Source organism: Apostichopus japonicus, chromosome 7 (genome assembly GCF_037975245.1).
Source record: "Apostichopus japonicus isolate 1M-3 chromosome 7, ASM3797524v1, whole genome shotgun sequence".
NCBI lineage: Eukaryota > Metazoa > Echinodermata > Holothuroidea > Aspidochirotida > Stichopodidae > Apostichopus > Apostichopus japonicus.
In genome coordinates this window covers 11,114,908-11,142,774 of record NC_092567.1, presented here as the reverse complement: position 1 = coordinate 11,142,774, position 27,867 = coordinate 11,114,908, and the positions used below count along the sequence as shown (strand labels likewise).

General features: G+C 35.1%; 3 protein-coding genes and 1 long non-coding RNA gene across 10 annotated transcripts in view; 2 read left to right on the top strand and 2 right to left on the bottom strand.

The window, feature by feature from the left end:
- The window catches only part of LOC139970059 (uncharacterized), a 351,315-nt gene that overhangs the window by 221,706 nt on the left and 101,742 nt on the right, over nt 1-27,867 (bottom strand). The gene's annotated exons all lie outside the window — the stretch shown is intronic.
- The window catches only part of LOC139970094 (uncharacterized), a 379,126-nt gene that overhangs the window by 285,704 nt on the left and 65,555 nt on the right, over nt 1-27,867 (top strand). The gene's annotated exons all lie outside the window — the stretch shown is intronic.
- Nucleotides 305-27,867, bottom strand: part of LOC139970036 (NLR family CARD domain-containing protein 4-like) — a 554,750-nt gene continuing 527,187 nt past the window's right edge. For 3 of the 4 annotated variants that reach the window (XM_071975614.1, XM_071975615.1, XM_071975613.1), the window contains 3 exons: nt 23,127-23,162; nt 5,284-5,381; nt 305-4,824 (listed from right to left, as the gene is read on the bottom strand). In XM_071975614.1, coding sequence (XP_071831715.1) covers nt 5,319-5,381; nt 23,127-23,162 — 99 coding nt within the window. In that variant the 3' untranslated portion in view covers nt 305-4,824; nt 5,284-5,318. Of the gene's footprint in view, nt 4,825-5,235; nt 5,382-23,126; nt 23,163-27,867 lie in introns of all 4 variants that reach the window. The other variant, XR_011793896.1, reaches the window with a different exon arrangement.
- Nucleotides 7,796-21,457, top strand: LOC139969362 (sterile alpha motif domain-containing protein 3-like). Its single transcript, XM_071974246.1, has 9 exons — nt 7,796-9,978; nt 12,967-13,196; nt 13,837-13,945; nt 14,599-14,766; nt 15,786-15,879; nt 16,804-17,148; nt 17,823-18,003; nt 18,528-18,613; nt 19,457-21,457. Exons 1-9 carry the CDS (start codon nt 9,968-9,970, stop codon nt 19,739-19,741), a joined length of 1,509 nt encoding a protein of 502 aa, XP_071830347.1. The 5' UTR covers nt 7,796-9,967; the 3' UTR covers nt 19,742-21,457.

The window sequence follows — 27,867 nt, the reverse complement described above, 5'->3', positions numbered from 1 at the left end:
TCATAACATCCAATTGGGTTAAAGCAAATACGACAAAAACTACATTACAATGAAGTGATCATTAATATTAATTCATTCATACTTAGTAAAGATTCCTAAATCCTATTGGTCCATTCAGGTCAGCTGACCGTGGTTAATCCTGTGAGTAACGCACGGTAAAATTACGGGGCATCACTTTAATAAATCTTTGGTTATATGTAACCAAAAATGTTTTGTTTTATGATTTTTCCCCCACACAAATGGTAGTGTATGAATGAACGGGGTTAATCAACGGTCTAGCGTGCGTTACTCACATGATTAATGCACTCCGGGTGTTAATGCTATCGCTGGATGCACTCGGGCTCCGCCCTCGTGCATCGCTTGCATTATCCCCCGATCGTGCATTAATCCTGTGAGTAACGCACGCTAGACCGTTGATTAACCCCTTATTAATCATCAATCAGCATCATTAATAAAGAATTAGCAAAATAACGATACAAGAAGAATGAAAGATATGCATGGAGAGCCGATCATTGCGTTTAAGGTTCATGTTAAATATACAGAACATATCTTCGTTGCAATCATGTTAAAAGCATATATGTTAATACCTCAACGTCACTTGTTCCTGTCTTCAAAGAAACATCATTAGATATCATAATAATGGAACAAAGAACTGGATTAAAAAACAAAATATGTCATTTTTATTCATTTATGTCTAAGACAATGTTTTAGTATGATTTTGAATAACACAATCAATGGTATAACTGTAGACAGCCAGTCTTTGTTATTATGATAACATTTAACAATATTCTTCTAATATTCACTGTAATACGCGTGAGTTATATCTAAGATTTATTCATAACATAGATATAGGAGGAACGAAATAAAGCAACTAAATCTTGAAAGAAAGTAAAATTAATAAATGGATGAAGTAGAATGCAATTTAACAATTCATGACTAAATATAACAATAATTAGAGCAATTATTAGATATAGTCTTAGCGTTGTTCTAAATCGAAGGAAAATATCGGAATATAAAGAAATAAAAAAGATTTGAAAAAAAAACGTAATCAGTAGACTCATTTATAAAGCGCATTGAAATAACAATGAAAGAATTAAATGAAGAGTATATACTATACAGAGCCGATCTAAGTATTTAAGGATTACTTGATATACACATATAATATCAGCTTTACTACGACATAATTATGTAATGCTAAAACAATAACTGTTTAACGTTCTGCTTATATACCTTATAAAACAAGACTTTATATGAAGCACTTAATGAAGGCAAATTGTAATATTTCAAAACTTATCCAAATCTACGAATCTTGTATCGAAACGGTATCTCCAAGTTCAAATTTATTTTTTCTCAAATGCGTAAAGTGACCTAAAGTGACTTGCTCGTCGATAGCTTACCTATCACATAATATTTAAGTGATCGATAATTTACCAATCACATAATATTAAAATGATCGATAGCTTACCTATCATGTAATATTAAAATGATCGATAGCTTACCTATCATGTAATATTAAAATGATCGATAGCTTACCAATCACATAATATTAAAATGATCGATAGCTTACCAATCACATAATATTAACACGATCGATAGCTTACCTATCACATAATATTAAAATGATCGATAGCTTACCTATCATGTAATATTTAAATGATCGATAGCTTACCTATCACATAATATTAAAATGATCGATAGCTTACCTATCACATCATATTAAAATGATCGATAGCTTACCAATCACGTAATATTTAAATGATCGATAGCTTACCTATCACATAATATTAAAATGATCGATAGCTTACCTATCACATAATATTAAAATGATCGATAGCTTACCTATCACATCATATTAAAATGATCGATAGCTTACCAATCACATAATATTAAAATGATCGATAGCTTACCTATCACATAATATTAAAATGATCGATAGCTTACCTATCATGTCATATTTATATGATTGATAGCTTACCAATCACATCATATTAAAATGATCGTTTGGTTTGATTCTCCTGTAGTCTCACAAACAAATAGAAACTTTAAAAGATGCAGTAAAATAAAAACTTGAAAGCAATAATAAACACGAAAAATGAAACACAGAGAGAGTTCTATTGTCTTTAATGTTTACTTAATGTACAGAACATTATCAGTGTTATTAACTTATTCAATCTTGATATATTGTGTAAACTCACGTGATTGTATTGTCTTAACACACAAGGCTGTATTTTAGGACTATAATAACAACGGGAAAGTAAACAAAGACAATAACATATTAACAAGAGTCCAACGGTCACTATGGTTACTTGATTAATGGAATATCAAAGTGTTTTACGTCATCACCCAATACGGTATTATAATATTTATGCCCACATGTACCAGCTATTAACCAACAACTGTATTCCAAGTTTGAATACAACCTAATGTACTTCAAGGTTGTGGAGTTATTGCAATATACAATGTTGGCCCTTCCCCAAAATTAGGCCCAATAAAACTTTGCACTCAAATGGTCCCAAAAATATTGGGGCCCACAAGTTCGGGTCACCTCATTAATATTCATAAAGTCAGCGCTTACAAATAGGGCACACCTTCTTACTAAAATACATCTACATTTAGTAAGTATGACAAATATCCATCACTTCGTTGTTTAGTTATCGCGGATCCAGGCAAGTGTCAGAGAAGCACACACAGACACACAACATCATCATCGCATACAGGTTTCTTTTGCCTTCGACAAGGAATCAAAAATGGGGAGAGGGGTGTCTATTTTTCTTTTGCAAACTTGGTATGCACTGAATTATGGGTATAGCTATTATCACATACCCTAAAACAAAGTCGGGATCTTTTCCAAACCAAAGTCAAACCAAGTAAGAGAAAACATGAAAAAAAGAAAAAAACATTTTGCTGTCAGTGACATCACACTTGACATCACACCTGCTATGACATCACACCTGTTTGCTTCAATTCACTTTCGGTACAAACTGTTACAATCTCAGCTAACGATATCTCCAAACGCAATGTATGAATTGGATACAAATTTCACCATGATGTTTAGTATATGATTCTCTTTAATAAGTCAAAAGTAAAATTTCCTCTTGACTTTCATTTTTAAAATTATCGACGTTATACATGGTCAGTTTTGATTCAAATAGGATGTGGCGTAAAATTTATAATAAACTAAATTATTAAAATGTTGTTTTAAAACAAACAGATTTTATATTAATAAATACAATCATAAAGCGAAGCTTAACATTAAAATAGAATAATAAAATGAACATAATAATAGAATAAGAAAAGTGACAGTATTGATAGATGAAGTCATTGAAGTCTCAGTTACGTAATATACAGAATACACATTTGTTATTTTAAATCAGATGATATGACGTCATCTTATTGTCTTCATGTTAAGAACGATAATTTATAGGAACAGAAAGAAATGAAGAAACGCTGGCTTAGAACAAACATGTCACAGATATCAATTAATATCACCTCTAAGTTCTTGTAGATATATTTAATAACACACTGGTATTGTAGATAACCAATGAATGTCACTTAGTCTTAAAAATTAACGTGGCTCTACTCTTTGTTAGATTTTAGACAATACGTAATCGATACGTCACAGTTTACATCAAATGTAGTAAAAGGAAGAACGAAGAAACAGTTTAATCATGCACAGTAGAAGTATTAACATAATTAGACGTATAATTAATTTTCTGAGTAGTCAAGTGTTTGTCGGGGTAGAGGTGGGGGAGTGGGTGGAATGTAAAGATATGGGTCTGGAATTGGGATGAATCATAACATTACATACAATTGGACCAATGAAGGATGTTATACCCTGCACACGAGGAGTGCGTGGAGAGCGAGAGCAGGTCCAGCAATATCTGATCAGGGACACACGAGTAGGTGAACAAACCTTCATCTTCCTTTACACAAGTAACGATGACTTTGTTACATATTAATTTAAATTGTAAAAAAAAAATACTGCACATAACCGTTTAATTCCCATTATACAAATTAGCGTTCTGGTTGTGGTGCAAATAACTACTATAACATGTACTTGGTCACCATTGTGGTGGGTCAACCCCTCAACCCCCCTCCCCCTCCCCCACTCTCCCCTCCCCCTCTCCACACACACTAAAAGTAAGAAAAGGAATATGCTCTCTTTCTTCTCTCTCATCATAGTTGACATCTAAGAAAATATACTCTCCTATACTGATGACGTAGTGATTGATGGATGACGTCATTAGTAGTTTAATTGGCTCTTAGCAAGTTTGCCTTTGGCTTAGAGAGTAAACGAATTTAGAGTTAGAAAAGAAAGCATATATGGACAGTAATATTATTTTTGAAACGTTAGAAATCACTTCGTACATGGAGAAACACTAAATATCACTCCTTTTTTGGACTATAACAATTAAAGACTGAAATTCCCCTTAAGTAATTCTTTAAACAAATTTAAATTAAACAGAACTCTTTCCAATTTCACTTCTTTATTTTGTATGGAATTGTTAACATTATTGTACAACCTAACCTCTCGACAAGATCCATTCACAATGAATGTAAAAGTTACAGTCTTTATCAAGGCACCATTCCATTGTCTGGAGAATATAGGCATTTGATGACGTCACAATCATAATGGACTAGTTGCATCTGTATAATACTGGAGCTCTATCTGGCGCTGTTTCTAGTATTTGGGAGATATTAACAGTTTGAACCTAAAATCTAAATTAGATTCTTTCTCGCTAAAATTACTGCATCAATTTGAGAATGACGTCACAGTCCTGCTGATAATTGGCATCGCCAGATGAACATGCAGTTTGCATTGAGCTGTAAAATAAAGATAAAATGATATATATCAGGTTATATCGGTATCATAATAATTAGTCAAAAAGTATACTTATTAGTAGAATAATGGGGAAGTGTTACCTAAGCAACCCCCTTCCCCGGAAAAAAAAGCGCCAACAATACCATGAGCCTACAATTAATTTAACTCACCAGCTAAACAAAACACCGCGACACAGTAAACAAACAAACGATGTTTATGTTAATGGAAGGAACTTATCACTCATTTCTATACAAATAATCAGGGATCAGTTATGTTCATGAAATATGTGATAAAACCAATTAAAGTTGAAGCAAATGATATTAGTGACCAGAGAAAAAAAACGGTAATCACAAACATAGGAATACAAATTATGGTTAATGGTGGAGATTCATTTTAATATATTAAAATTTTACCATTAACAATAGCAGACAATCACTGTTAACAAATACAATGTTAAATACCAAAGAAGAGAGTATTCAGCTGTATTGACTTGCAGTTACTTGCGCCTTGCCCGGTTGAAGTTCGCCAGGCTTTCCTGATAACTCTCCTCATCTAATCCCTAAACAAGAGGAAAAATTTAAGTAATGAATATGTATAAAATAACACAGAAACAAAGACAGTGCAGTATATAGTTAAATGTTGTCAATATTCATCATTTGCATCCATATTAAAAGTGTTATTTCAGATAAATCGAGTCATGTAACATAACACTTTGCATTTTTCAAATGTCTTGGAAATTGTTGTCCTGTTCATTATTATTATTTCAGTTATTACTTTAGGGATTCCTAACGAGTTCGTCTTGCGAATATTTTGTTACTGAACATGATATACGCATGAAGGCGTAATTCATGAAACCATGGTCACTTATGCTGTGGTCGTATTGATTCCAAGGATTTGTAAAAATTGAATTCTATATAAAATTCTACTGTTTGCTTGAAATATTCCAAATAAGTATATAAATAACAAAATGAATAGCATATGTCAACACATATTGACTCACAGCACGAGGATATAATCCCTTTCCCAATCTATAAAAAGATTTCTGTGTAAAACAGGATTACTGTACAAGAATCAGTTCACTTATCTCCAAACCCCATCCTCTTCCCTGCCGGTAACCATCAAATGAACTACTCAGGGGATTTCCGCTTGATATCACGATGACTCAATCAATGCATCCCAATGTACTATCACACATTAGTGCGATGCAGGGAAATGTCCTGTTTATAAGCTGATCCCGTCTAGCTGAGTAGCCATTTTCAATTAAATTGCAACGTTTAACATTATCATCATTATGGAAGTTCGACAATCCCTTTCAAAATTAATGTAATCGTTACAGAACCATATCCAGGTCACTCAAATCTCATTATGAGCTTTTCTTAAGTATTCACAAATGTAGGAGCCTAACCAAATTGGACATTGACTCATGTGATTATGCAATAGAAAAGTTAGAGTTCAAGAGATGGTGAAGGGTGCAGCATTCTTAGGGTGTTAAAATGACCAGTTTACTCCATTCTGAAGGTAAACTGATCCATAAACGGGGTTTATATATTCCCAGCTGGACCCACCCCTCTCTCTTCTTCCTCTAGAACTTTGAAGCCAATCGTAACATTTTGTGTAAAAGTTAAGTAAAATGTTGGGTAGGCCGTGTCACTATCTGACGTACCTTTAATAAGGAAATTCCCTGAATTGATCATTATTGACACATAAGGGGATACTTAGTTTGGTTGGTTCTCTTGACCATGCTAGACCGGGTTCTGCTTTATGTTTTGTTTTGACGGAACTTGTGTTATCATCAGCATATTTTATCTTCAGTGGAAAGCTATTAACGGCGGTGCCTTTCAATCATAAGGTCCCGAGTTCGAGTCACTCCAAAATTAATGAATGTCGTCCAGTAACAGACAATTAATAATAATGGACGTTAAATATGAATCTAAGAGACTGACTTCGGTCAGCTTGCGGCTTTGATAAGCCAATGATGGCTTATTTGCGAGTTCCTGCTTGCAGGAAGATATAAAATACATACATTAACAGTTTAGGTGTTAAATATAAATGCATATTATAGTGCGAAAGACTATTAACAGTTTAAGCGTTAAATACGAAAAACAGAGTCTTTCTTGCTATCGTTACCTTATTTCCCAAACTATAATTTAATCATCGATACATCGTTTAGATTTATAAACCAGTCGAATTAACCGTCCCAATAACACCAGTGTACATATGAACGGTGGAAGGGGGAGGGGAAGGGCGGACTCAGACCGATGTAAACAATAAGTATAATTGTAATTCACCGCTAGCTCGTTTTGACTAACTTAAGAATGGTTTGGTAAAATATTCAGAAATTGGCTTTCATATTGCCCAAAATATACAGACTAAAAACGACGGTGACCGTATAAAAAAATATCTGTAACAGGTTGTGATAATAAATAATCAATTACTTGAGATAACAACTAGTGTAAAATCTCTCGAAATCTTACTTGAGGCTTTCAACTGACACATTTAGGAAGTATATTGCTCAATAAATGTATATTTTAAAGTTTATGTGGAGAGAGTCAACTCTCATGCACGCAGCTTCAATCCAAATCACTGTAGTGTCGTGAGCTACCTACACCGTTGTGTTCATGTCTTTTATATAAACGGACCTGAACTGGAACTTACTTCTTGCACCCTCCTCCATTTAATCCACTCTGTAAGGGATTACGGTATGACGTCATCACTCAGTCACTAAAACATCAACCGTTCATTTTTACTAGTTTCATTATATCATGTGAAAACAGTTCGCTCCGAGTTAGTGTTTTTATGACACAGTGTATGCTCTCGTTTCACAGTGATTCATGATGCTATTACCCAACGGATACCCTCCTAAACCATCCCCAACCCCTCTCGACCCCAGCGAAATGAGTTTAATAATTGTATCATATCAAAGTATACCGGAGTAGAGATTTATGGTACACTCTAAAAAATAAACGGGTAGTTCTACACTGTTGTCAGGTATTTTAACACATGGATTGTTATTAAACACTGGAAAAGTGTATAATAAACATCCACAATGTAGTTTTACCATCACAAAGTGTAAACATAACCATTGCCTTGGCCATTACCCGATTAACGTGTACATATACCCCGAGGTAAAGCCGGTTTGTGTATTTCTGATCTTTGTGGGTAAATTTACATACTGTGCGTGTAATAAGACACAATGATTTATGTACATTTACACATTTACAGTGCTTATTTTACACTCACTTTTCAAAAAAGTACCCTTTTTAACCAATAGGGTAATTTTACCCACATAACATGTACTTTGCACGAATAATGTATACCTTAGTAACAAGGTGTAAAATAACCCTTCTTAGTATGTTGTTTTAAATCAAAAAGGGTATAACACCAACAACACTTATTTTGAAGTATCGTAAGAGGGTAGAATCACACAAGATAAGAGCTATTTATACACTTCATGTGGTTGTATTTGTTCTATACACTTGTGATTAGTTTAAAATGCCACCCTGGGGGAATAATCACCCAGTATTTATGTACTGAAGTATAAATTTACTCGTTCATGGGTTAATATATATCACTACCAGTATTTTCGGGTCTTAGCCCGTCATTATTTGTATGCACCCTATAGTACCCTACATGTACATTTTGGAACACAGAGCTGCCCCGGCGACTATAGGCCCAATTTCTAAAGTCCCAACAACCAATGCAAATTACTGTCAAAAGGAATTGGGGCGACAATAGGCCAGCTGTTTAGCTTGACATTTATTTATTAATAGCCTATATCGTGTTATAAATATACGGCAAACTGTACAGATATATGGAGTATCCCCGAATTTCCCCGTGGAAATGTCTGCATGGTTATTAGTAAAATAATAACTGTTTCTTATGTGGGGGTGAGAGGATATAAATGGAGTCGTAGGATAGGCCTATATGAAGTTTCGTGAAAGTTTAATAAGGCAAGACTAACTAATACAGTCAAAATAGCAAATGATCCTGAGGTAATGAACAGATAAGGAGCGGCGCCCAACCTATAAATACCAACACCTGATTAAGGGGTGCAGACAATTATCTATAAGATCTACATAGGTCTAACCATGGGCGCGTATGAGACGGGGTGAAGGTTTGCAACCCATCGATCAGAAGGTACCCTTTTCTTCAGACCAGCCGCTCTTTTTCGAGCATGCTAGCTTGTGTTGCGTCAGACCAACCCCCCCCCCCCCCCTCAACGAAGGTAGTCCCGTACGCTTATGTACATAACAAAACAACGGAAAGTATATAAGCTACTGCGATCATTTTCTCGAAACACTGAATCCCTCCCCTTCTGGATTGGCCCATGAAGACGGTTTGACTCACAATTCAAACTGATAGAGCCTAAACGTGAGTATTTCTCGAGACACTTGTTTACAAAATATTCTTAGAAGTACAGCTTGAGCTAGCTGGAACAATATTTTTGTCATGATTGTGTACGTTTAAGTGTTTTGTGCTTTTTCGCACGGCCAGCATACATTTATCCCCACAACGGATGATAACAATGCCTGGCCCTTAAACGTCGACCATAGCTGAAACATTTTTTTCATTGTGACTTCTATAGAATTTTCTACAATGATGTACTCATTCGTACTAGAAATAAAAGTTACGTTTGCAGCCAGGCCGCGCCGAGAGAATAATGACAGACTATACGTCTCAGAAGTGTTCTTACTTCTCATTGGTTAAAAACAAATTTCCTAAAACACTACTTTACATTAATTCACTGAATACAGCCTTTCAAGAATGTGGATGTGGTAATAAATATTGGTAAAAATGTAAAAGATTCAAAGTTGGTATTCCAGAAAATGGGTGCATATCTGAAAAATTAGAAAGAACCCCACATAATATCAAATGAAAGATTCAAACTTTAAGCCAATGACAAGTTTTCTTTCACAAAGGGTGGTTCGTTCGCGCTTGGCGCTTGGCGCTAACACAATGCCTTAGACCTACGTACGTACAGTACAGTATACAGTATACTGTCATCACTGCACTGCTTGGCGACCAATCCTAGTATTTCATAGTTTGTTCCCGCAGAAGCGCTTCGCCGTCACATTTGACGAGACTTGACACGACTGGACTTCACCTTCAACGGCCGCTTGTATTTTTATATGAATCTAAAGCAACATGTCACAAGTGTAAGTTGACGTTAAGCCCTTGAAAGAGTTGTTTGGTTTATAAAAGTACAGATTAAATAACTGTTATGCCTAGGCTTTACTAGCCTAACTGTTCTGCTACTTATTCGCCTATATAAGATTAGAAGACTTTATAACTAAGCCTAGGCTATGTCTTACAAGTAACAGCCACTAGTACAATGCAGGGCCTACACTGTGGCCTACCATTGTATCAAAGTTTATAAGCCTAGCTAGCGCAGGCCAAGACTGAACTATTAAAACTGAGTGTGCATTAATGCTGTGAGGTTTGTCCAGTACTTATGCCAAGCCATCCTAATAAAGCCTAGCCAAGGTTTTGTTAGATTAGGCCTTATGGCATCCTTGCAGATGCAAAGTTGCTCAATATGTAACACTTTCAGGACCATTACTTTCAAAAAGTTGTTACATCACATAAGATTCTCACATAGTATTGAACCCAACTTCTCCATAAGATGTGGAGTAGATGGTTGTGAAAGAAAATATCGGGTGTTCAGCACGTTTTATTCCCATCTGCGGAAATTTCATGAAAGAGTGTTCGATGTTAACATAAGGCATGACAGTAACTCTGGTGGGCATGAGGATACTGAAGTAGGCACAAGTCTAGTGACGGAAAACATTGGTTTAGAAGTTGATGATGTGACTCATAATTCGCATAAAAATAGTCTTGCAGAATCAACTGGAATAAGTGCTATCGATGCTGCTGCTCTGGGTGATGGATCACACATCAGAGAAATCGGTGAAAGATCCACGGAAAGAGACTTTGCTCTTTTCATCTTAGGCATGAAAGAGAAGCATAAACTACCACTTACTGTTACAAATAGCATAATATTAGAGCTATCTGAACTCATCTATAACAGTTCAAGGGATGATAGCACAGAGATCAAAGAAAAACTTTCAGCTTCTGGTTTCACAGTGGCTAAAAATCCTGATATCTTTAACTTTATCGATGAAAAGTTTGAAAAGAAAAATAACATCTTTGAAAAGTTGGCCTCAGACTATAAACAGACAGCTTTTTATAAGGAGCATTTTGGTTTAGTTGAGCCAGTTGAACATGTGCTAGGTTCCACCTGTGGGAAAGATGATACATTCATTTATGTACCATTGCTTGATACTCTAAAATGTCTTTTAAGTCATGATGATATTTTAGCAGAAGTTCTGAAGTCCCGTTCTAGACATGGGGACAAGGGATATGAGGATTACTGTGATGGTGAAGCATTTCAAAATCATCCCCTATTCTCTTTGGAGCCACATGCACTCCAAGTTCATTTTTATTATGATGATTTTGGTGTGGTGAACCCACTTAGAAATAAAGCTAACAGCTACAAAGTTGCTGCATTTTATTTTGTTCTTGGAAATTTATCCCCAAAGTTTCGGTCAAAATTGTCATCAATTCAGCTTGTTTGCCTCTGCTGTACAAGATTAATAAAACAGTATGGCTTTGGGAAAGTGCTCAAACCGCTTCTTGAGGATGTTAAAGTCTTAGAAAGTAAGGGGGTGACAATAACAACTTTAAACCAGGAGGAGTTTACATTCAAGGGTTGCATTAGTTTGGTTTCCATGGATAACTTGGCAGCACATCAGTTAGGAGGCTTTCAGCAACATTTTCATGCTGGTAGAATATGTAGATTTTGCATGGCAAGTAGTAATGACATTCAAGATCATTTTGATTCATCCAGTTTAATCGAAAGAACAAGTGTTGGTCACAAACATCAGGTGCAGTTAGTTATGGAAAATCAAGGTCTTAGGCATGTTTATGGAGTAGCTTCTAAATCTGTTTTGTCAGATTTGCAATACTTTGATGTAATCAGTTGTCTACCACCTGATCCAGCTCATGATTTGCTCGAAGGACTTGTTCCAGAATTAATGACGAAGGTTGTGACAACATTTATTCAGGATGGCTTTTTCACTTTGGAATCTTTTAACAGTGCTTTGAAGCTTTTTCCCTTTGGAAAAAGTGATCAGAAAAGCAAACCAACTTGCAATACCACTGCTAACCTGGGAAGTTTCAAAATCAAACAAACAGCATCTCAAACATGGTGCCTGATGAGATTATTGCCTTTAATCATAGGAAGCTCAATTCCAGAGGGAAATGAATACTGGGAACTATTTTTGTCACTTATGGATATTTGTGAAATTACATTTGCTCCCTCTATACCGTGTGAAATGGTTGCATACTTGGAATATTTGGTGCATGGATTTCTGGTTGCTCTGAAAGAGCTCTTTCCTGAAGATAGAATTAAACCCAAAAGTCATTACTTATTGCATTACCCTCGTTCAATATTGAAATATGGACCTCTTGTTCACTGCTGGACAATGAGGTTTGAAGCTAAACATGCATATTTCAAAGAAATTGCCAATAGGCAGAAAAACAGGCGGAATTTGTGTAAGACATTGGCAAGGCGTCATCAATTACTTATGTGCTATTATGGAGCTGGTCAGAATTTTTTGGATGACAAAATGACATCCAACTCAGGAGGGGACATTCAAAAGTTACATCAGTTTTGTGATGGGATTCAGAGAGCTTTGAAAAGTCAATTTCCAAGCATTGAAGAAGTGCATACATTAGCTTTTGTTGAATTACACAGTTCATTGTATGCAAAAGGTTGTTGCATGGTTCTAGAGGCAAGAGAAAATAGGTTGCATGAATTTGGCAAAATAGATGCAATCTTTATCAAAGGTGGTAAAGTGTATTTTGTTTTGATGGTTTTGCACACTATTGGTTACAGTCAACATTTCCATAGCTATGTATTGTGTTTTCAACAAAAATGGGTCATATTTGCTTATGAAGATTTTGCTTGTCATTTACCCTTATCAATTTACACAAATCAAAATCAGAGAATGGTAACACTTAAGTACTTTGTTTAGAGAAACATTAATACTTAAAATAGAGCATCTCATTCCTTATCATTGTTACTTTGAACTTCAAAGGTTAGAAGAAACAACTTTTTAGTTTCTATATATTTGTGTCTTCAGTGAAGCACTTAAACGGTACCATGTAACTTATGGATCCAGAAAAAGGGTTTTCTTATGTAGTGCAAGTGATGTAGAACCAGAAATCAAATCTCAATTTGGGATAAAGAAATTTCGGCTTCAGGTCTTTGATAAAGACTTTGACGACTGGGTGGACATTGACGGTGATATAGAAGAAGAGCAGATGGAAGATAAAGCAGTTAAACTGAATGTGATTGGTGAAAGAGATGAAGGTAAGTATAAATGCTTCTTGTACACGATTGCAGAAAGATTGTTGTCCAGAAAAATTTGCCTATCAGCAGCATGTTTATTACCATTTCATGAAGGAGCCTTATTGGCATAATGTGATGTGTGAACCCCATTTGGAACTTATTGGTACTTGGGTAGTTCCAAGGATAATATATGCACATAAAACATTCTTGTATGAATGTATGTACATTGTCATAACCTCTCCTCATGGCTTTCCCCCTACAGTATTGGAAAGTTTTGGGATATTTGACAGGAGGAAGTCACTATAGTATTCATATTTGAAATTTCAGGGAAGCTTTAAGATAAGAAATTATCACAGTCTGAAGGTATTCTGCAAGGGACAAATTGGTATGCCAAAGTTGAATACTACTTCAAATTTTCATTGTAACAGTTTACAGTTTGCAATATCAATCAAAAAGCATTACTGTCTAATGAAAGTGCTAATCAATATCAAATTGGTTAGCAGTTGAAGATTTAATAGTAAGTAGCAAATTGCAATGCAAATCCAGTTATTTTGTTTCTTGTACTTATGAGCAACACATATTTAATCTTTACATCCTGGGGTTTTGCAAATTAGAAAAATAATTTATAATACATATTTTGGACACTCCTTTCCTTTGTCAGTTGCATGCCTCAGTGCCAGTTCATTTACAAGCTCTTCAAGTTCAGATGACACCATTATATTGGCTGGAAATGAAAGAGATGTACCTTGTACCAGTGATGTTTCAGACAGGTAAGACATGTAACATTTCATGTTTGAATTATTATCCTACCTTGACAGAAGCAAAAAAGAGCTTATTTAAGGGAATAAGCAGTTGCCCCAAACTAATTTGCAATATCAGCTAAACCTTGCAAATTTCTGGTGCTGACCTTACAATTATATTTTATGGCATTTTAGAACATAAATATTGCATATAAAAGACAAATCTAAGAGTTATGGTGCATGAATTCAACAATTCAGTAACAAAAACATTGTCACATGAGTAGGAAGAGCCATAATAGAAATATTATACTACAGTATACTAATTCAAATCAGGGTGACTGCATTTTCTCTTTAAGCTATCACTACAATATATTAGGGTATGGGGGGTGGGGGGTTGGTGGAACTTGGTTGGTTAACAGTAAGTCCCACACATTCCCTAAAGAAGTTCAGTACAAAGCCCCTTATTTGAAGAGGCCATTTAATATGAAGTCACATTTTGCTAAGTACTGACATGCATGTTCAACAACTTACAGCTGAAGTAGTGAAAATCAAGCTGTTCAACCTGTGTCAAAGTATAATCTGTATTGTTCATGTAAAATTTGTTTAGGGTCACTTTATTGAAAGTGCTAATTCTATACATTTTGCTAATAAAGTTTTGTTTACCCTTTTTGCATGCTTGATAGTTTTCATGAAGAAGAAAAGTTCTTGCCATGGCCAAACAAGTTTGAGCTGCATCAAGATGATGTTAGGAGAGACATCTTGGTAGAACTATTAAAAGGGGGACCTGTCAGCAACAGAATTAAATCTGCTGTAATCCAAGCTACATTTGACAAAATGTGCTTGTTTACTGTGTAAGTACCTTTCCCTATTTGAATATTAATATTTTGTCTTTTCAATCACTAATGCTAAACCAGTGTACATTTTTGCCTTCAAATGTCATACGCATGCATAATGCACAAGTCTTTGGAATCTTGACTTTTCAACATCTCAGAATTACTAGCTTTGAAATATGTCAATGTGTAAGTATGCCATCTTTGAAATTGTGGTGTTATTTAACCTGGAACAATAACACCTTTGGAAGCCTGTATTTTCGCATTTGATTTTTTGCATATAAAGACGTCATGTGTCAATAACCTACAGATTTTAATATTGTGGAACCTTGGAATGATGTGGTTACAACTTTGTTAAAGTTCTGTTCATATTTTAACTTCAGATGGGGATATCCACATTACCAAAACAAACAAGCTCAGGCAGCGACCTCAAATATAAAATCATAGCCTTTTAGCTGACTCAGCCTGTCTGGGGGGAATGGGGGTGCTAGGTAAGGTACTTAGTACAAGCAGGACTTGATGGTTAGTGGGTAAATGGGTGAACTTTTCACTGTTATTATTAAGTTGCAAAATAAGTTGTTGATATTATTTTAAAAATGTAATTTTTGGTGTTTGTGTGTGTAAGGTTTATTTCACTCCCAGATCAACATCAGACTAAAACAAGGAATTAAGAATTACATAGTAAAAACAAAACAATTTAGACAATATATCTTCAAGAATGATACAAGAGACCACTATAGAGATAGTCCGCAGTATCCCGTAACATAAGAAATTTCTATTATGGGAGATCATTGGGCCTGTATGAGTCTCACCCAACCAAGCCCTGTCCTGCTGATATGAAGGTTAAAAACTGGAGCTTTTGGAGCCCCAGACAGTACCATCTTTTCCTTTCACTCCACATTTTAAAAAGGCTCCCCCATATACTAAATCCCCCCCAAAAGAGTTGGTCAAGTGGGTAATTGCCCCCCCCCCTCCTAAATTTTACAGCTGGCACTAACCCTGTATGTGAATCAACTATAAAGTGATATTCTTTTTTGTAGGTATCCTACTACAGATCAATACAATACAGCAGCTAAAGCAGTCATAAAGTCCTTTCCAAACTTGGCAATCAAATTACCATTCTGTGAGCCTTATGTAAGTATATGATTAAGCTCTTCATTTATTATCTAGAAGGTGGGCGTATATGTACATATAAAAAGCACCTGACTAGATTGTGTAATTTCGACTACTTTGTACAAAACTACCACTACTAATGGTATCAGTCAAATTGGTGCTTTTCAGGTAGACAGGAGACTATTTTCACTGTATTTGCTTAATTGTCAAAAGCCATTTTTATATCCAGTAGCTGGTGCTAGTGAAGAACTATGTACAGCTGGATCTTTTTAATAAAGACATCAAATGATGGGGCATTCAAAACTAGATTGTTTCTCCTGCCATTCCAAGGGCAAAATCTTACATCCACTATAGATTAATTTTGCTGTTGGTTTGTAAAAGTACTTTTCAGTTTGAGGGAACTTAACTGGGTGGATGCAAGGGTTGAACTGCTGCAGCACAGGGTGGGTGGGGGAGGGGGGGATATTGTAGTCTGGGGTCTTGTATACATGCAGATGTTTGCACATTAGCCCCCTCCTGTGACATATATGTATACATACATATTCATATAATTTACTGGCCTACCCGAGAAGATGCATGAACCAGTACACATTGTGCATGCATCTGACATGAATGTCCAGATGTGCATACTTGTAAGATCAAGGTGTCTACTCTTTAAAATGGGTGAGGTGACATGATGAAACATGTGCATAAATTACATTGTGAGGTTGCCGAGTTTTATACCTAACAATAGTGTTGAAGTTTAATTTGAATTGTTCAGCTGTTTTTAAGACCTTGTAACAAAATTACAATATACTTTGTGTTCAAGTGTTCATCACAATTTCATAGCTCTTTAAATTACAAGTCCAGACTGAAGAAAGGTATTTTAACAGAATATGTAACATTGATATCAGATTATCTCATCATACTGCAGCTTCCATTCATTTTTGCATCTTGGTTTTGTAGGATGCATTGAAAAATGCACTCAAAGATAAGTTCAGAAATGAGAGGAGACACATGACGAGGGATGTAGTTGTGAAGAAGAGGAAGACATCTACACATGCAACAACTGACGAGGGAGAACGAAAAGAGGGAGCTGATTGGACTCTACCTGAGGGTGAAACAGAGGAGACTATCAAACTGCACATTAAGGAACTACAAAAGGAATCAACAAAGAAAAAACAAGACAAGAACAAAATTAAGTCATTAATGGCACTGACATTTGGAGAGAGAAGGAGACTTGTACTTGAGGAGAAACCACCAATAGCAGAAATCAGAGGCAAATTTCCTACTCTATTTTGTGCAGAACAGGTAATTTCAAACAAATGATTCCTAATTATTAAGACTTATGATTATAATGTTCTACACTGGAAATTGTTGGTTTGACGAAATCATAAGCCAATGTTAAGGCTTGTGTATGTAAGGGTGAATGAACTTGTGTTCATGCTGCATAGCTTGCTCTCAGGATTTCTCAGGAAGGGAAGCTTCCTTGAATCATAGCTGATATTCATGAAACACAGTGCAATAAGTGGAAAAATTGTCAGTTACTGGCTTCTTAAAAATCCCTTAGAATGTTGATTGCATTTGGTTAGTAGATGATTCCTACCTTTTTTAGTTCAAGAATCATTTGAGGTAGACAAAGTTCAAGGAAAAGGGTCATGAGTGTATTTTGCCACAAATTAACCTGCCAAGTGAGCTAATCATAGCTGTTTTATTTACCATGGAAGAAACACATTGTTAGCTTTGACAGGGACTTTCAAAAAGTAGGTGAATCTAAATACCATGGATGATATGTAAGAGTATTTGAATGTTTAGAATTTCTACTAAAATAGAGGTTTGACTGAAGAAAATCATGAATAACTGCCAAAACAAGATTCTTTTACTGACTTAATGATCTAACACGAATACTTGGCTGAAAGTTCCTGTTTGAAAGTTGTTTATTAATACAATGTCATTATCATCCTTTTTATTACCTTAATTCATAGATCATAGAAGATTTTTCAGCCATCATCAGTTGGGATGCAGTGTCGGAGATGTTCTACAAAAATCTTGATGACATTGCAGCAAAGATCATCACCTACAACACAAATCACTCAAAGGGCACTCTTCGATTCCTTGTTGAATACAACAACTTTATTCAGCAATTGACAGAAAAAGACAAAAGGGGTAAGTTAACATCTCAAAGTGCTGAGTTAATTACCAAAAATAATAAAAAAGTTTACTATTATGTAGACTAGGAGATATGTCTTAACAGTTTCAGTTGAGACAAGCATTTTGTCAGCTTCTTAAAATATAAATTAGTTAAACTGATGGCAGATGTTTGAAAACTTAAAAAAAAATCCAAGGTCTTTCAAGATAATGAAGAAAAATGTGGCCAATCCTGTTTCATATACAGGATAATCTGAGCTAAGAGACAAGTTGTGACCATATGAGGCAAAGTAGCAACAGTGTCGTCATTGGATGAATTAGATGGTTTACTGAATCCTGCAATAAAACATTAATTAAGGAACACTTCAATGTAGTTATTTTTAAGAGTGCAGAGATAAAACTGCATTGATACACTACATCAACTTACTAAATCATTATGTTATTTTCAGGAAATCAGCATGACATTTTTTACTGTTGTGTTACATTTTACATTCATTTACACTGAATGAAGACAATAACTTCTGTGTTTATTTCTGCTACAGATGCTACATGGACCGCAGCTCTCTGGATACTACCTGGCTTCCTGAAAGAAGATCGCAACTTTCTGTTTATAAACAGTGATGATGATGTAAGCTTCCCATTTTAACAACCCTTTCATTAGTTGGTGTATTATTTGTAAACTTGCAAAAGATGTAAAGAGTAATATGTCGATAACCCTTCTAAGGCCAAAGAAATCTATGCAATGCTGATCGGGGTGTGTGTGAGGCCTCGGTTTGTAAACACTATACCTCAAGAAGTGAAAGATGGTTTGCACTTCAAGAGTAATATGTAGATAGCCCTGGTGAGCAGATGATCCCTATTTTTTCTTTGAATTAAAAGATAACACAAGGTAACCCTTGGTGAGTAGGTGGTTCTTCCTGTTTTTGATTGTGATCAGAGGTCATTTGAGATCAACAAACATGAAAACCTGAACCCTTTAATTACCACCACATATCATGAATTGAATTTAGGTAGCATTTGGTAAGTAGCAAATCCCGAATGTTTTGTATGGAGGTCACAGTTCACTTGTCTTCAATTAGAGCCAAGTCTTAATAAAGTTGATCGCTGAAGAAATGATAGTTGGTTTCAAATTCAATCTTCTTATATAGGCACCTATTATTCGATACTCTAAGGCCAATGGCACTTCTGGTGATATCAGGTCAGCACGGTGGAAGTTGGAAAATCTGCCATCTAATGTTGCTTCATAATGGCAAGGAATCACTAAGTTATTTGACATTCTGGTTTATATATACCCTGAGTTATAGAAACATTCGCAATATTCATTTATAGCTAGAAATGATGCTTATTCAAATCAGCTCCCAAGTAATATTATCAAATGCAAGTTTAGTGTATGTGATTCTGAAGAAGCTGGATTACCTTTGAAAATGTGTTATCAGGAATTAATCATCCTATTTATTTCATTGTTTGATAGGTTAGCTCGGATGTTGAAATCAACACACCGGTCATAACATACACTGGGGATCCGCTGGACCCATCAAACATAACAATCATTGCAGAAAACGAAAAATGCAGTACTGCAGCATCTTTCCCTGAGGCAGTTCTAATCCTGCTGGCAGCATATTATGTTTTCAACATACAGTATAACGGCAAAGTAAAAGGAACACTGACATTTCTGCAAAATGTTCTGCTGCAATGCAAAGACAAGGGGAAATTGCCTCAAAAGATCATTTCATTAATTGCAAAACTTCAAGCATGATTTATTTCATTTTGTGACTTTTCTTCAAGTTCTATTGTTTTTCTGTTATTTGTTGACCCAGAATTATTGTTAGTTATGTTTTTCAGATTGTTTGCTGGATTTGCATAGTGTTGTTTTCAGGGATTTAGTTTGTTAGCATAATTTTACAAGACAAATAATGTGTAAAATGATAATTTGGGTAATTCTTAATACACTTAAATGATATATAATACTAAACATTACAATATTGGTGAAACAGTGAGATCAGGGGCAACTACAAGTTTGAAGTGCTGTGACATGCCTTGTTATGACGAAGAGCAAAGTTGGGGGCGAAAATTTAGTTGGAACACTAATGCAACTTTATAAAAGGTGTCATATAGTAAAGTCAATAATAAGCTGTTAATACAATTAGAACTGGGTGTAATAAGAAGGCCAAACAGCAATTAGTTGATATTAAGCAAATTATCTAAGCCAGTAAATTTTTTATACATTCAAACCAAGATTGATGAGCATTAAGAATAGCAAATTGTGTACAGTAATATTTTGTGATAAATTGTGGGGTCTACAATAAACATAGAGGGGTATAGTGATTAAGGTTTAACGTTCAGCCTAGTTGAAGCAAGCTTAGTGTAGACTAATTGTATGCTAGTCTTCCTCAGTTAGCCTCGGTTACACTCAACACAGATGGTTAATGGTGATCATTCACAATCATAGGCCTAAACTTAAGCATCACCGTATCTTTGCTCGATTTGATTTTGTTTTTGTCAATTTATACCAAGACCAGGAAGTTGTTATCGATAATCTTTGTAATGCTTGATGCACATATAAATAAAATCATGGAGACAATTGCTGGAACAATTAGATCAGTGACAAGAAAGTTCCATATATTGTGGCTTGTTCTGTCACAACAAAATTTGGTTGGTGGGGTGGGGGTGGTGCACATAAACATGCACCACTCTAATGCAACTTTTTGAGTGTACTGTTGTATTCAAGATAAATCAACATGAAATGTTAAAGCACTAAGAACTATAATTAATCATACATTAGAGTTAAGGTATGTTTTAGAGTTATTAATTTACAACTTAGTAACATACAGGTCTTATCATGTAAACCTTTATTGTGTTGATGCAACATTCATGGCCAGTGAGAACTGATGGGTTTGATCATAAACAAAAGCATGTTGATGTACCTGCATTGATTTGCAAAGTTAGTTGTTTACATACAAATTGTTTTTATTAGTAAGTTATTATTGTTTATCTTAATATTCTCCAAGTTTCTCAATTTTTTGCTGAGCCATTTTATAAAAGTGGGAGTTATGGTCTTTTTTACCAATGTTATGCCAAAGTAATGCACTTTTTGAGTGATACCAGATTTTTAAGGTGACAGTGATACAGCATAATCATAACAGACAACCTGAAAGTAATATTTGTGGTCAATAGAGATTTATGTTAATGTTAAAAGATTGGCACACCTTAATTTTACAAATGTATTCATCGATGTAAATGAAAATTGTTACATGGTTTAATACCTGACATGCCTTGTAATGGGTTGTGGCAGTTTCTAATTGTTGAGAAAATGTGATCATACATTAGTAAATGTAACATTTTTTAGTCAAGGTTTTACTAGTATACACATATGTTACCAACTTTAAGTGTTGCTTCACCATATTGTACATTATGCATGAATATTCCTAGATTGATATAAACATGCTATTGCATTGATTATTCATGTCACGTTTATGCAGTGTAGTATTCATGTTTGAAGTTTCTAGTTTTCTCCTAATTTAACATTCTTACCTATTATATTAATTCAAGAATCTGCACAATTAAATTGCATTGTGTTATGTAGCCCAATGAAGGTATGCTGTGTTGGCCAAATATGGTCACCTTTGCTTAAAATTCTGAACTGTTTTTATTACCACTCTTGAGGAAATTTTTCTCACTGAGACATTCAGTTATCTTGTGTGCTCAATGTAGAATGTCTGTGAACCATTGGAGGGTAGTGACCTCCAGGAAAGTATTCTTTGAAAACATCTAGCGATTATAGCATGCTATAATTTTGGGCCAATACAGAATACCTTTAGTATAATTGTAAATTATGTGCAGCAGCATCAAAGAGGTAGTTGTACATCTTAAGCATAATAGTACCAAAAGATCTAATGGAATAATCCCACACATCAACACAACTAAGTCATAAATTTACACCTATATTGTTTAAAAGTAACCAAATAGTGGGTAAATGTGAGTCTTGCTTAGCAACTCAAATAATGGTAAATTGACACCTAAATTGTGTTAAAGTAACCAAATAGTGGGTAAATGTAAATCCTGCATAGCAACACAAATATGGGCAAATTCACACCTAAGTTGTGTTAAAGTAACCAAATAGTGGGTAAATGTAAATCCTGCATAGCAACACAAATATGGGTAAATCCACACCTAAATTGTGTTAAAGTAACCAAATAGCGGGTAAATGTAAATCCTGCTAAGCAACACAAATATGGGTATATTCACACCTAAATTGTGTTAAAGTAACCAAATAGTGGGTAAATGTAAATCCTGCATAGCAACACAAATATGGGTATATTCACACCTAAATTGTGTTAAAGTAACCAAATAGTGGGTAAATGTAAATCCTGCATAGCAACACAAATATGGGTAAATTCACACCTAAATTGTGTTAAAGTAACCAAATAGTGGGTAAATGTAAATCCTGCATAGCAACACAAATATGGGTAAATTCACACCTAAATTGTGTTAAAGTAACCAAATAGTGGGTAAATGTAAATCCTGCATAGCAACACAAATATGGGTAAATTCACACCTAAATTGTGTTAAAGTAACCAAATAGTGGGTAAATGTAAATCCTGCATAGCAACACAAATATGGGTAAATTCACACCTAAATTGTGTTAAAGTAACCAAATAGTGGGTAAATGTAAATCCTGCATAGCAACACAAGAAAGGGTAAACTTACAAATAAATTGTGTAAAAGTAACCAAAAAGTGGGTAAATGTAAATCCTGCATAGCAACACAATAATGGGTAAATTCACACCTAAATTGTGTAAAAGAAACCAAATAGTGGGTAAATGTAAATCCTGCATAGCGACACAATAAAGGGTAAATGCACATCTAAATGTGGTTATAAATACCCATACTTTGTGTCCACATGCGGGATTTACATTTACCCTATTTTGGGGTAAATAAACCCTTTTAGTTTTTACAGTGTAGATTTGAGTATAGATTTCTACAGTTGGCCTCCCCAACCCCTCCCCTTCCCACCCTGATGAGAAACGAAGTATACTACTCTTTTGTCTTATTTCTTTGTTTCACATTAATTAATACCTCTTTGTCTGTTATTAAAGTTACCGTTACTAATAAACAGGAACATGAATCTATGTCTCTCTTACCTCTTCTCCTGGTAGATTGCCATCATTGTCACAGGCCTGAAGGGAAGAGAAATATTTTATTCATGAAATTTTGAAATTGAATTTCAGGAAAACATAATATGACGAAGCAAAAAATATATAAATTTGAATGATATATCTTCACAAATATAACAGTAAACTATTCCTGGCAGGTAAACGCACATCTACATTGAATACCCTAAAGTCAATAAAGGAGACAGACTCGTCAATGTAAGATGCACGGACTTAATAACATGAATATAAACATCAGCTTTATAGGGAAGACATAGTTTTAAGCCCGTCATTAAACACTTAGTGACGTAATCAAACACTGAGTGACGTCATTAAACACTACAACCTTATGTTGAATTGGTAATTTGTACATGCACACATAATCAGTTTTCTTATATTTTACTCTCTTTGTTCAACGTTAGGCAAGGAACATTTAGACCAAAAAGCGACGGTCTGTAAATTAAGGAATATTTAGAGTGAGTTTATTTAACCGATACTCCCTGCGTGTCTATTAGTCCAGTATAGGCTGAAACCGCGTGAGCTCTTCATTGCTGTGTCTCTATATATTAGATGGACTCGGACTTGGTTTGCTCATATACTCTATAGAACGCTGTTCGGACTCGAGAGTACCATACCCGAACAAAGTGGTCTCGCACTGGGCTCGGAATCAGGACGTAAATGGACTCAACTACATCAGAGTGTTTCTTATACTATATGATATAGACATATTGAATGATTCTGATGGAAAAAGTATACTAATAACAATACGGACCATGTGAGAATAAAAGGCCCGGATGTTGCATTAAATTATCGTCAGCACTTGAATATAATCATGAAGATAAAACATTAGTCAATTTGCCGGGTGGTAAATTTTACAAAATCAACCACATTACTAGGAACTTTCAACACCCCCACCCCTCCTCCAACTCCGACCCAGGCTCCTTCGAGATACTATTTTTAAAATTTTATTTAGCCGTTATGCAAAATACGAAAGAAATACTACAAATATTTTAAAACCACTATTAGTTTAGATTCACCGTTGACTTTTTGTCATATGATAATGCTGCTGCCTATTCATACTACTGTACGTACAGAAGATGGTAAAAAAAGACGTTTCCAGGGATGTGCCCAGGATTTCCTGAGTGCCGGGTATACTGATCGCCGTCCTGTGGGAAGGGTCTAAGGGGAAAGGGGCTGTCCCCCTCCCCCCTTCGAATTTTGAAGGTGCTCAGATGCCAAATGCTGGCACTTTTAAGCACATACACATGTACTAGTTTTGACTACAATATACAATTTTTTTAGTGAAATATATTACGTACCTGGTAAAAGTTATTAGTTTGTTTCAAAGAGATTTTGCAAGGGACCGATTGGGAGCCGTAAGTAATGTTTCTCGCATGCGTAACTGATACATTAATAGTCTGTATGATTTTGGCATAGGCTAAGCCCAATTTATGTTGAATATATTGTTAGGAATGTCGGGATTTTAGATGAAAATAGTGCTGGGCGGGATTCACGATTTTTAAGACAGTGCTGGGCGGTAATTTGTAATGCTGTTCGGGGCCGCCCAGCGTGGGCACATCCCTGCGTTTCTTAAAAATGAAATAAAAACCTTAAATTGAATATTTTAGTTAAACTTTTAGGTAATCACCTCTCCTTTAATTTTTCTAGTATGTTAAAGTACATCGAGGTGATTTAACCTACCTAAAAAAAATCCATTTGTTTCTTATTTTAAAGTTAAACCCACATACGTCCTTTTATATATAAGCCTGCTTGGACCCACACATTCACATCAGTCACGTATATATATACATTAATCGAAATAAATCATGAAATATAATCAATAGGGATCCCTCAAATCCCATTACAACTCAAACTACTAGAACCGAAGAAGAGAGATAATGGAAGCACAATAGATTCATTTTGTTTTATATGTTTTTATCTGTCTGAATATTCTCTACTTTAAAGTTGAGAATTTGTATTGATTCACATTGCAATTACTTATATAAGGAGAGCATAAAGGAGTTTACATGCTGTCACATTAGAATAGTATAATTTAGTTAATTTGTATTTGTATGACAGAAGAAGTCAATCTGTCAGCTGTTTATTTTAGAAAGTTTTTTTTTAGTAACTTTTACTTTAGTCAATGCTGGTTGTTGTTGATGTTGGAAAGTAGTATCCAAGGATGTAGGACAATTTACATAAACCCTAATCCCTCTATTCACTACAAAAATACAAGGTAGCATAATTGAGTATGTATACAAAAGAAACATCACCAGGTCAGGGCATAGTATAAAAATACAAAGGTACAGGGTAGCATAGCATAGCTAGTGCACACAAAAGAAACCTACCAGGGCAGGACATATTCAAGATGACAATGTATTGTATTGCCAAGTTATGCAAATTGATGCACTAGTAATTACGTGTGACATCACATCCAGCCAGTAAAGTGAGTGTTGGATAAGATTTTTATTCACTCTCCAAAATACCATCATCGGATTGAGTCCTGCTATATCTCTTAGCTGAAAAAGACGGAGCTACAATATTGTGATTTTCATATCATGGGGCACAGGATCCTATATATAGGATACCTGTATTGAAGCCTGGGCTGGCATACTTTAATTAATATCTGGCATTTAACTGTGAAAGCTTGAAACACAATTTTTCCCTGGAGATTCCAGTATCACACAATATTTAGTGTTCTGGATAGGGCAGCTTGTCGGCAGAGTTGGGATGGAAGTACATCACCTGACCGGATAAAGTAAAGCTGTATTGCAGAGCTCGTCTGACAGTTTAAGAACTGGAACCATTTGCCACTTTCCTCTCACATTGGGTCGAAGACCGGAAGCTTTTGAGGATAGTTTTATCACCGACTATAACACCTACCACAACCTGATATCAGCAACCACGTGTCAACAAGTATTGTCAACACCTTTAGGCAATATTCGTCATAGTGACAACTCAGAACTCATTTTTTTTTTAAGATAAATGTTAAATCAGAATTTCATGATGTAAAGGGGGGAAAGCTCTTCAGACTAGAAGAGGTAATCTCATTCTTCTATAGAGAAAAGAATATCCAATTAATATATATTAAGTCTAAATTTATACGTGCCAGTTTGCTCTCTCGCAATTGAAAAAGATCCAGGGGTATCAAAACTTTGGAAAGTCTTAACCTTTTCAGTAGTTAAGCTAAATCTAGTATATGTTATCCTCTGGTAAAGATTGCGCCAAAGCAATCTGTTATCTCTAAGTATTCAGGAGTCCTACGTGTTCCTAAGCAGTATTACAGAACGCTGTAACCTTTATTTTGCATGTTCCTTTTTTTATTATTTTAAGGAGAAAGTTCCTCCTCAATAAATACCTATTCACTTAAGAAGTTGAATTTATAAAACTTGTTCTGCATCATTAGTTGGTTGGAGTATTTCTTTTTTACATTGCATTTTGATTTTGGATAGCCGCTAGGCGAATGTGTCGCATTGCCACTTGCATTCTTTTTGTGGGTGACACATGCAGAGAAAGAAGGACAACAACAATAATAAGGAAATAAGACGAAAGTGCTGGGGTACGGGAGTGGAAGGGAGACTTCATTTAGTTTCATTTATTTTTACCATACCTCATAATATTTGTACCATGCCTAGTAACAAGGGTTCCTGACGTATATGTTGTATTTGACGATAAATACATCCTGGACAAATAAGTCCTCGTCGTTGGACAAATGAACATTAACACAATATATAATTATCGTTACTTCAGTTCTGGACCTAGCCCCCCCCCCTTCCGCCATTAGAATCTGTTATGAAGATGCTTTTCCATCTTTAATATGTTCATTTATATATTACACATTAAACCAGAGAAAGTATGCTATAACGATAATTAGGCAATACATGGATTTTTATGACCGATCGTCTTTAATTGGGTTCAAGTTTACTGAATCAGAATAATATAATTAAGTGCTACGTGTGATTACATTAATTACCACGTTTGCGCACAAGTCTATCTAACATTTACAGTTTTATAAGGTTTCGTTTCATGTTAAATTAATAACATAATACAACAACAGATATGGATGCTTCAGGAACACATGAATATGTTTCCAAATCAGATGAAAGGGCGTTGAAAGAGAGGAGTAGGGACAGTTTATTTCTACCACCAACAAAATACAACTTGATGAAGACTTTGTAATAACGTCATGGGGACTTTCTAACACTTAATGTGAGCGTGACAGGAGGTACACACTTGACAACATGTAAGAGTGTCGGGAAAATGAAGATCATATCCTAGATTAACGCTCTGACCTACCGTGACCTGTAATACATACTAATGTCCCATAACTCACTGATCTGTCACAGTTTACAACAATGTAATACAAAAAAACAACTGAATCTTTATGTCAATATCTGAAAGTTAGAATTTCAACAAAACTAGTTAAGTCTCTATAGCTATGCATGCTGTAGCACTTTCATCCAAGTATACGAACATGTCTTAGCCCCCGTATCGACTGCAACAGAATACATATAGCAATATACTATATATATGACTATGTGTTGTATTTTATACCAGGCAGTCGTATCTGTAAATCAGCTTAGTCTGTATTTCAGACAAATCCCTCTTATGACATCGTCAAAGGTGATATTTTAGTTATAGCATTGCTTATACCATTTCGATTGCGAGGGATAATTCTTTCATCAATAACAGTGTACAAAAAAATTAGATTAAAAATCCCCATAATTATAAT

Excerpts from the sequence above, each read along its gene's own strand:
- LOC139969362 (XM_071974246.1), top strand. Across the intron at positions 13,946-14,598 it reads ACCAGTGATGTTTCAGACAG|TTTTCATGAAGAAGAAAAGT; the intron begins GTAAGACATGTA and ends CATGCTTGATAG. Across the intron at positions 18,614-19,456 it reads TTATAAACAGTGATGATGAT|GTTAGCTCGGATGTTGAAAT; the intron begins GTAAGCTTCCCA and ends ATTGTTTGATAG.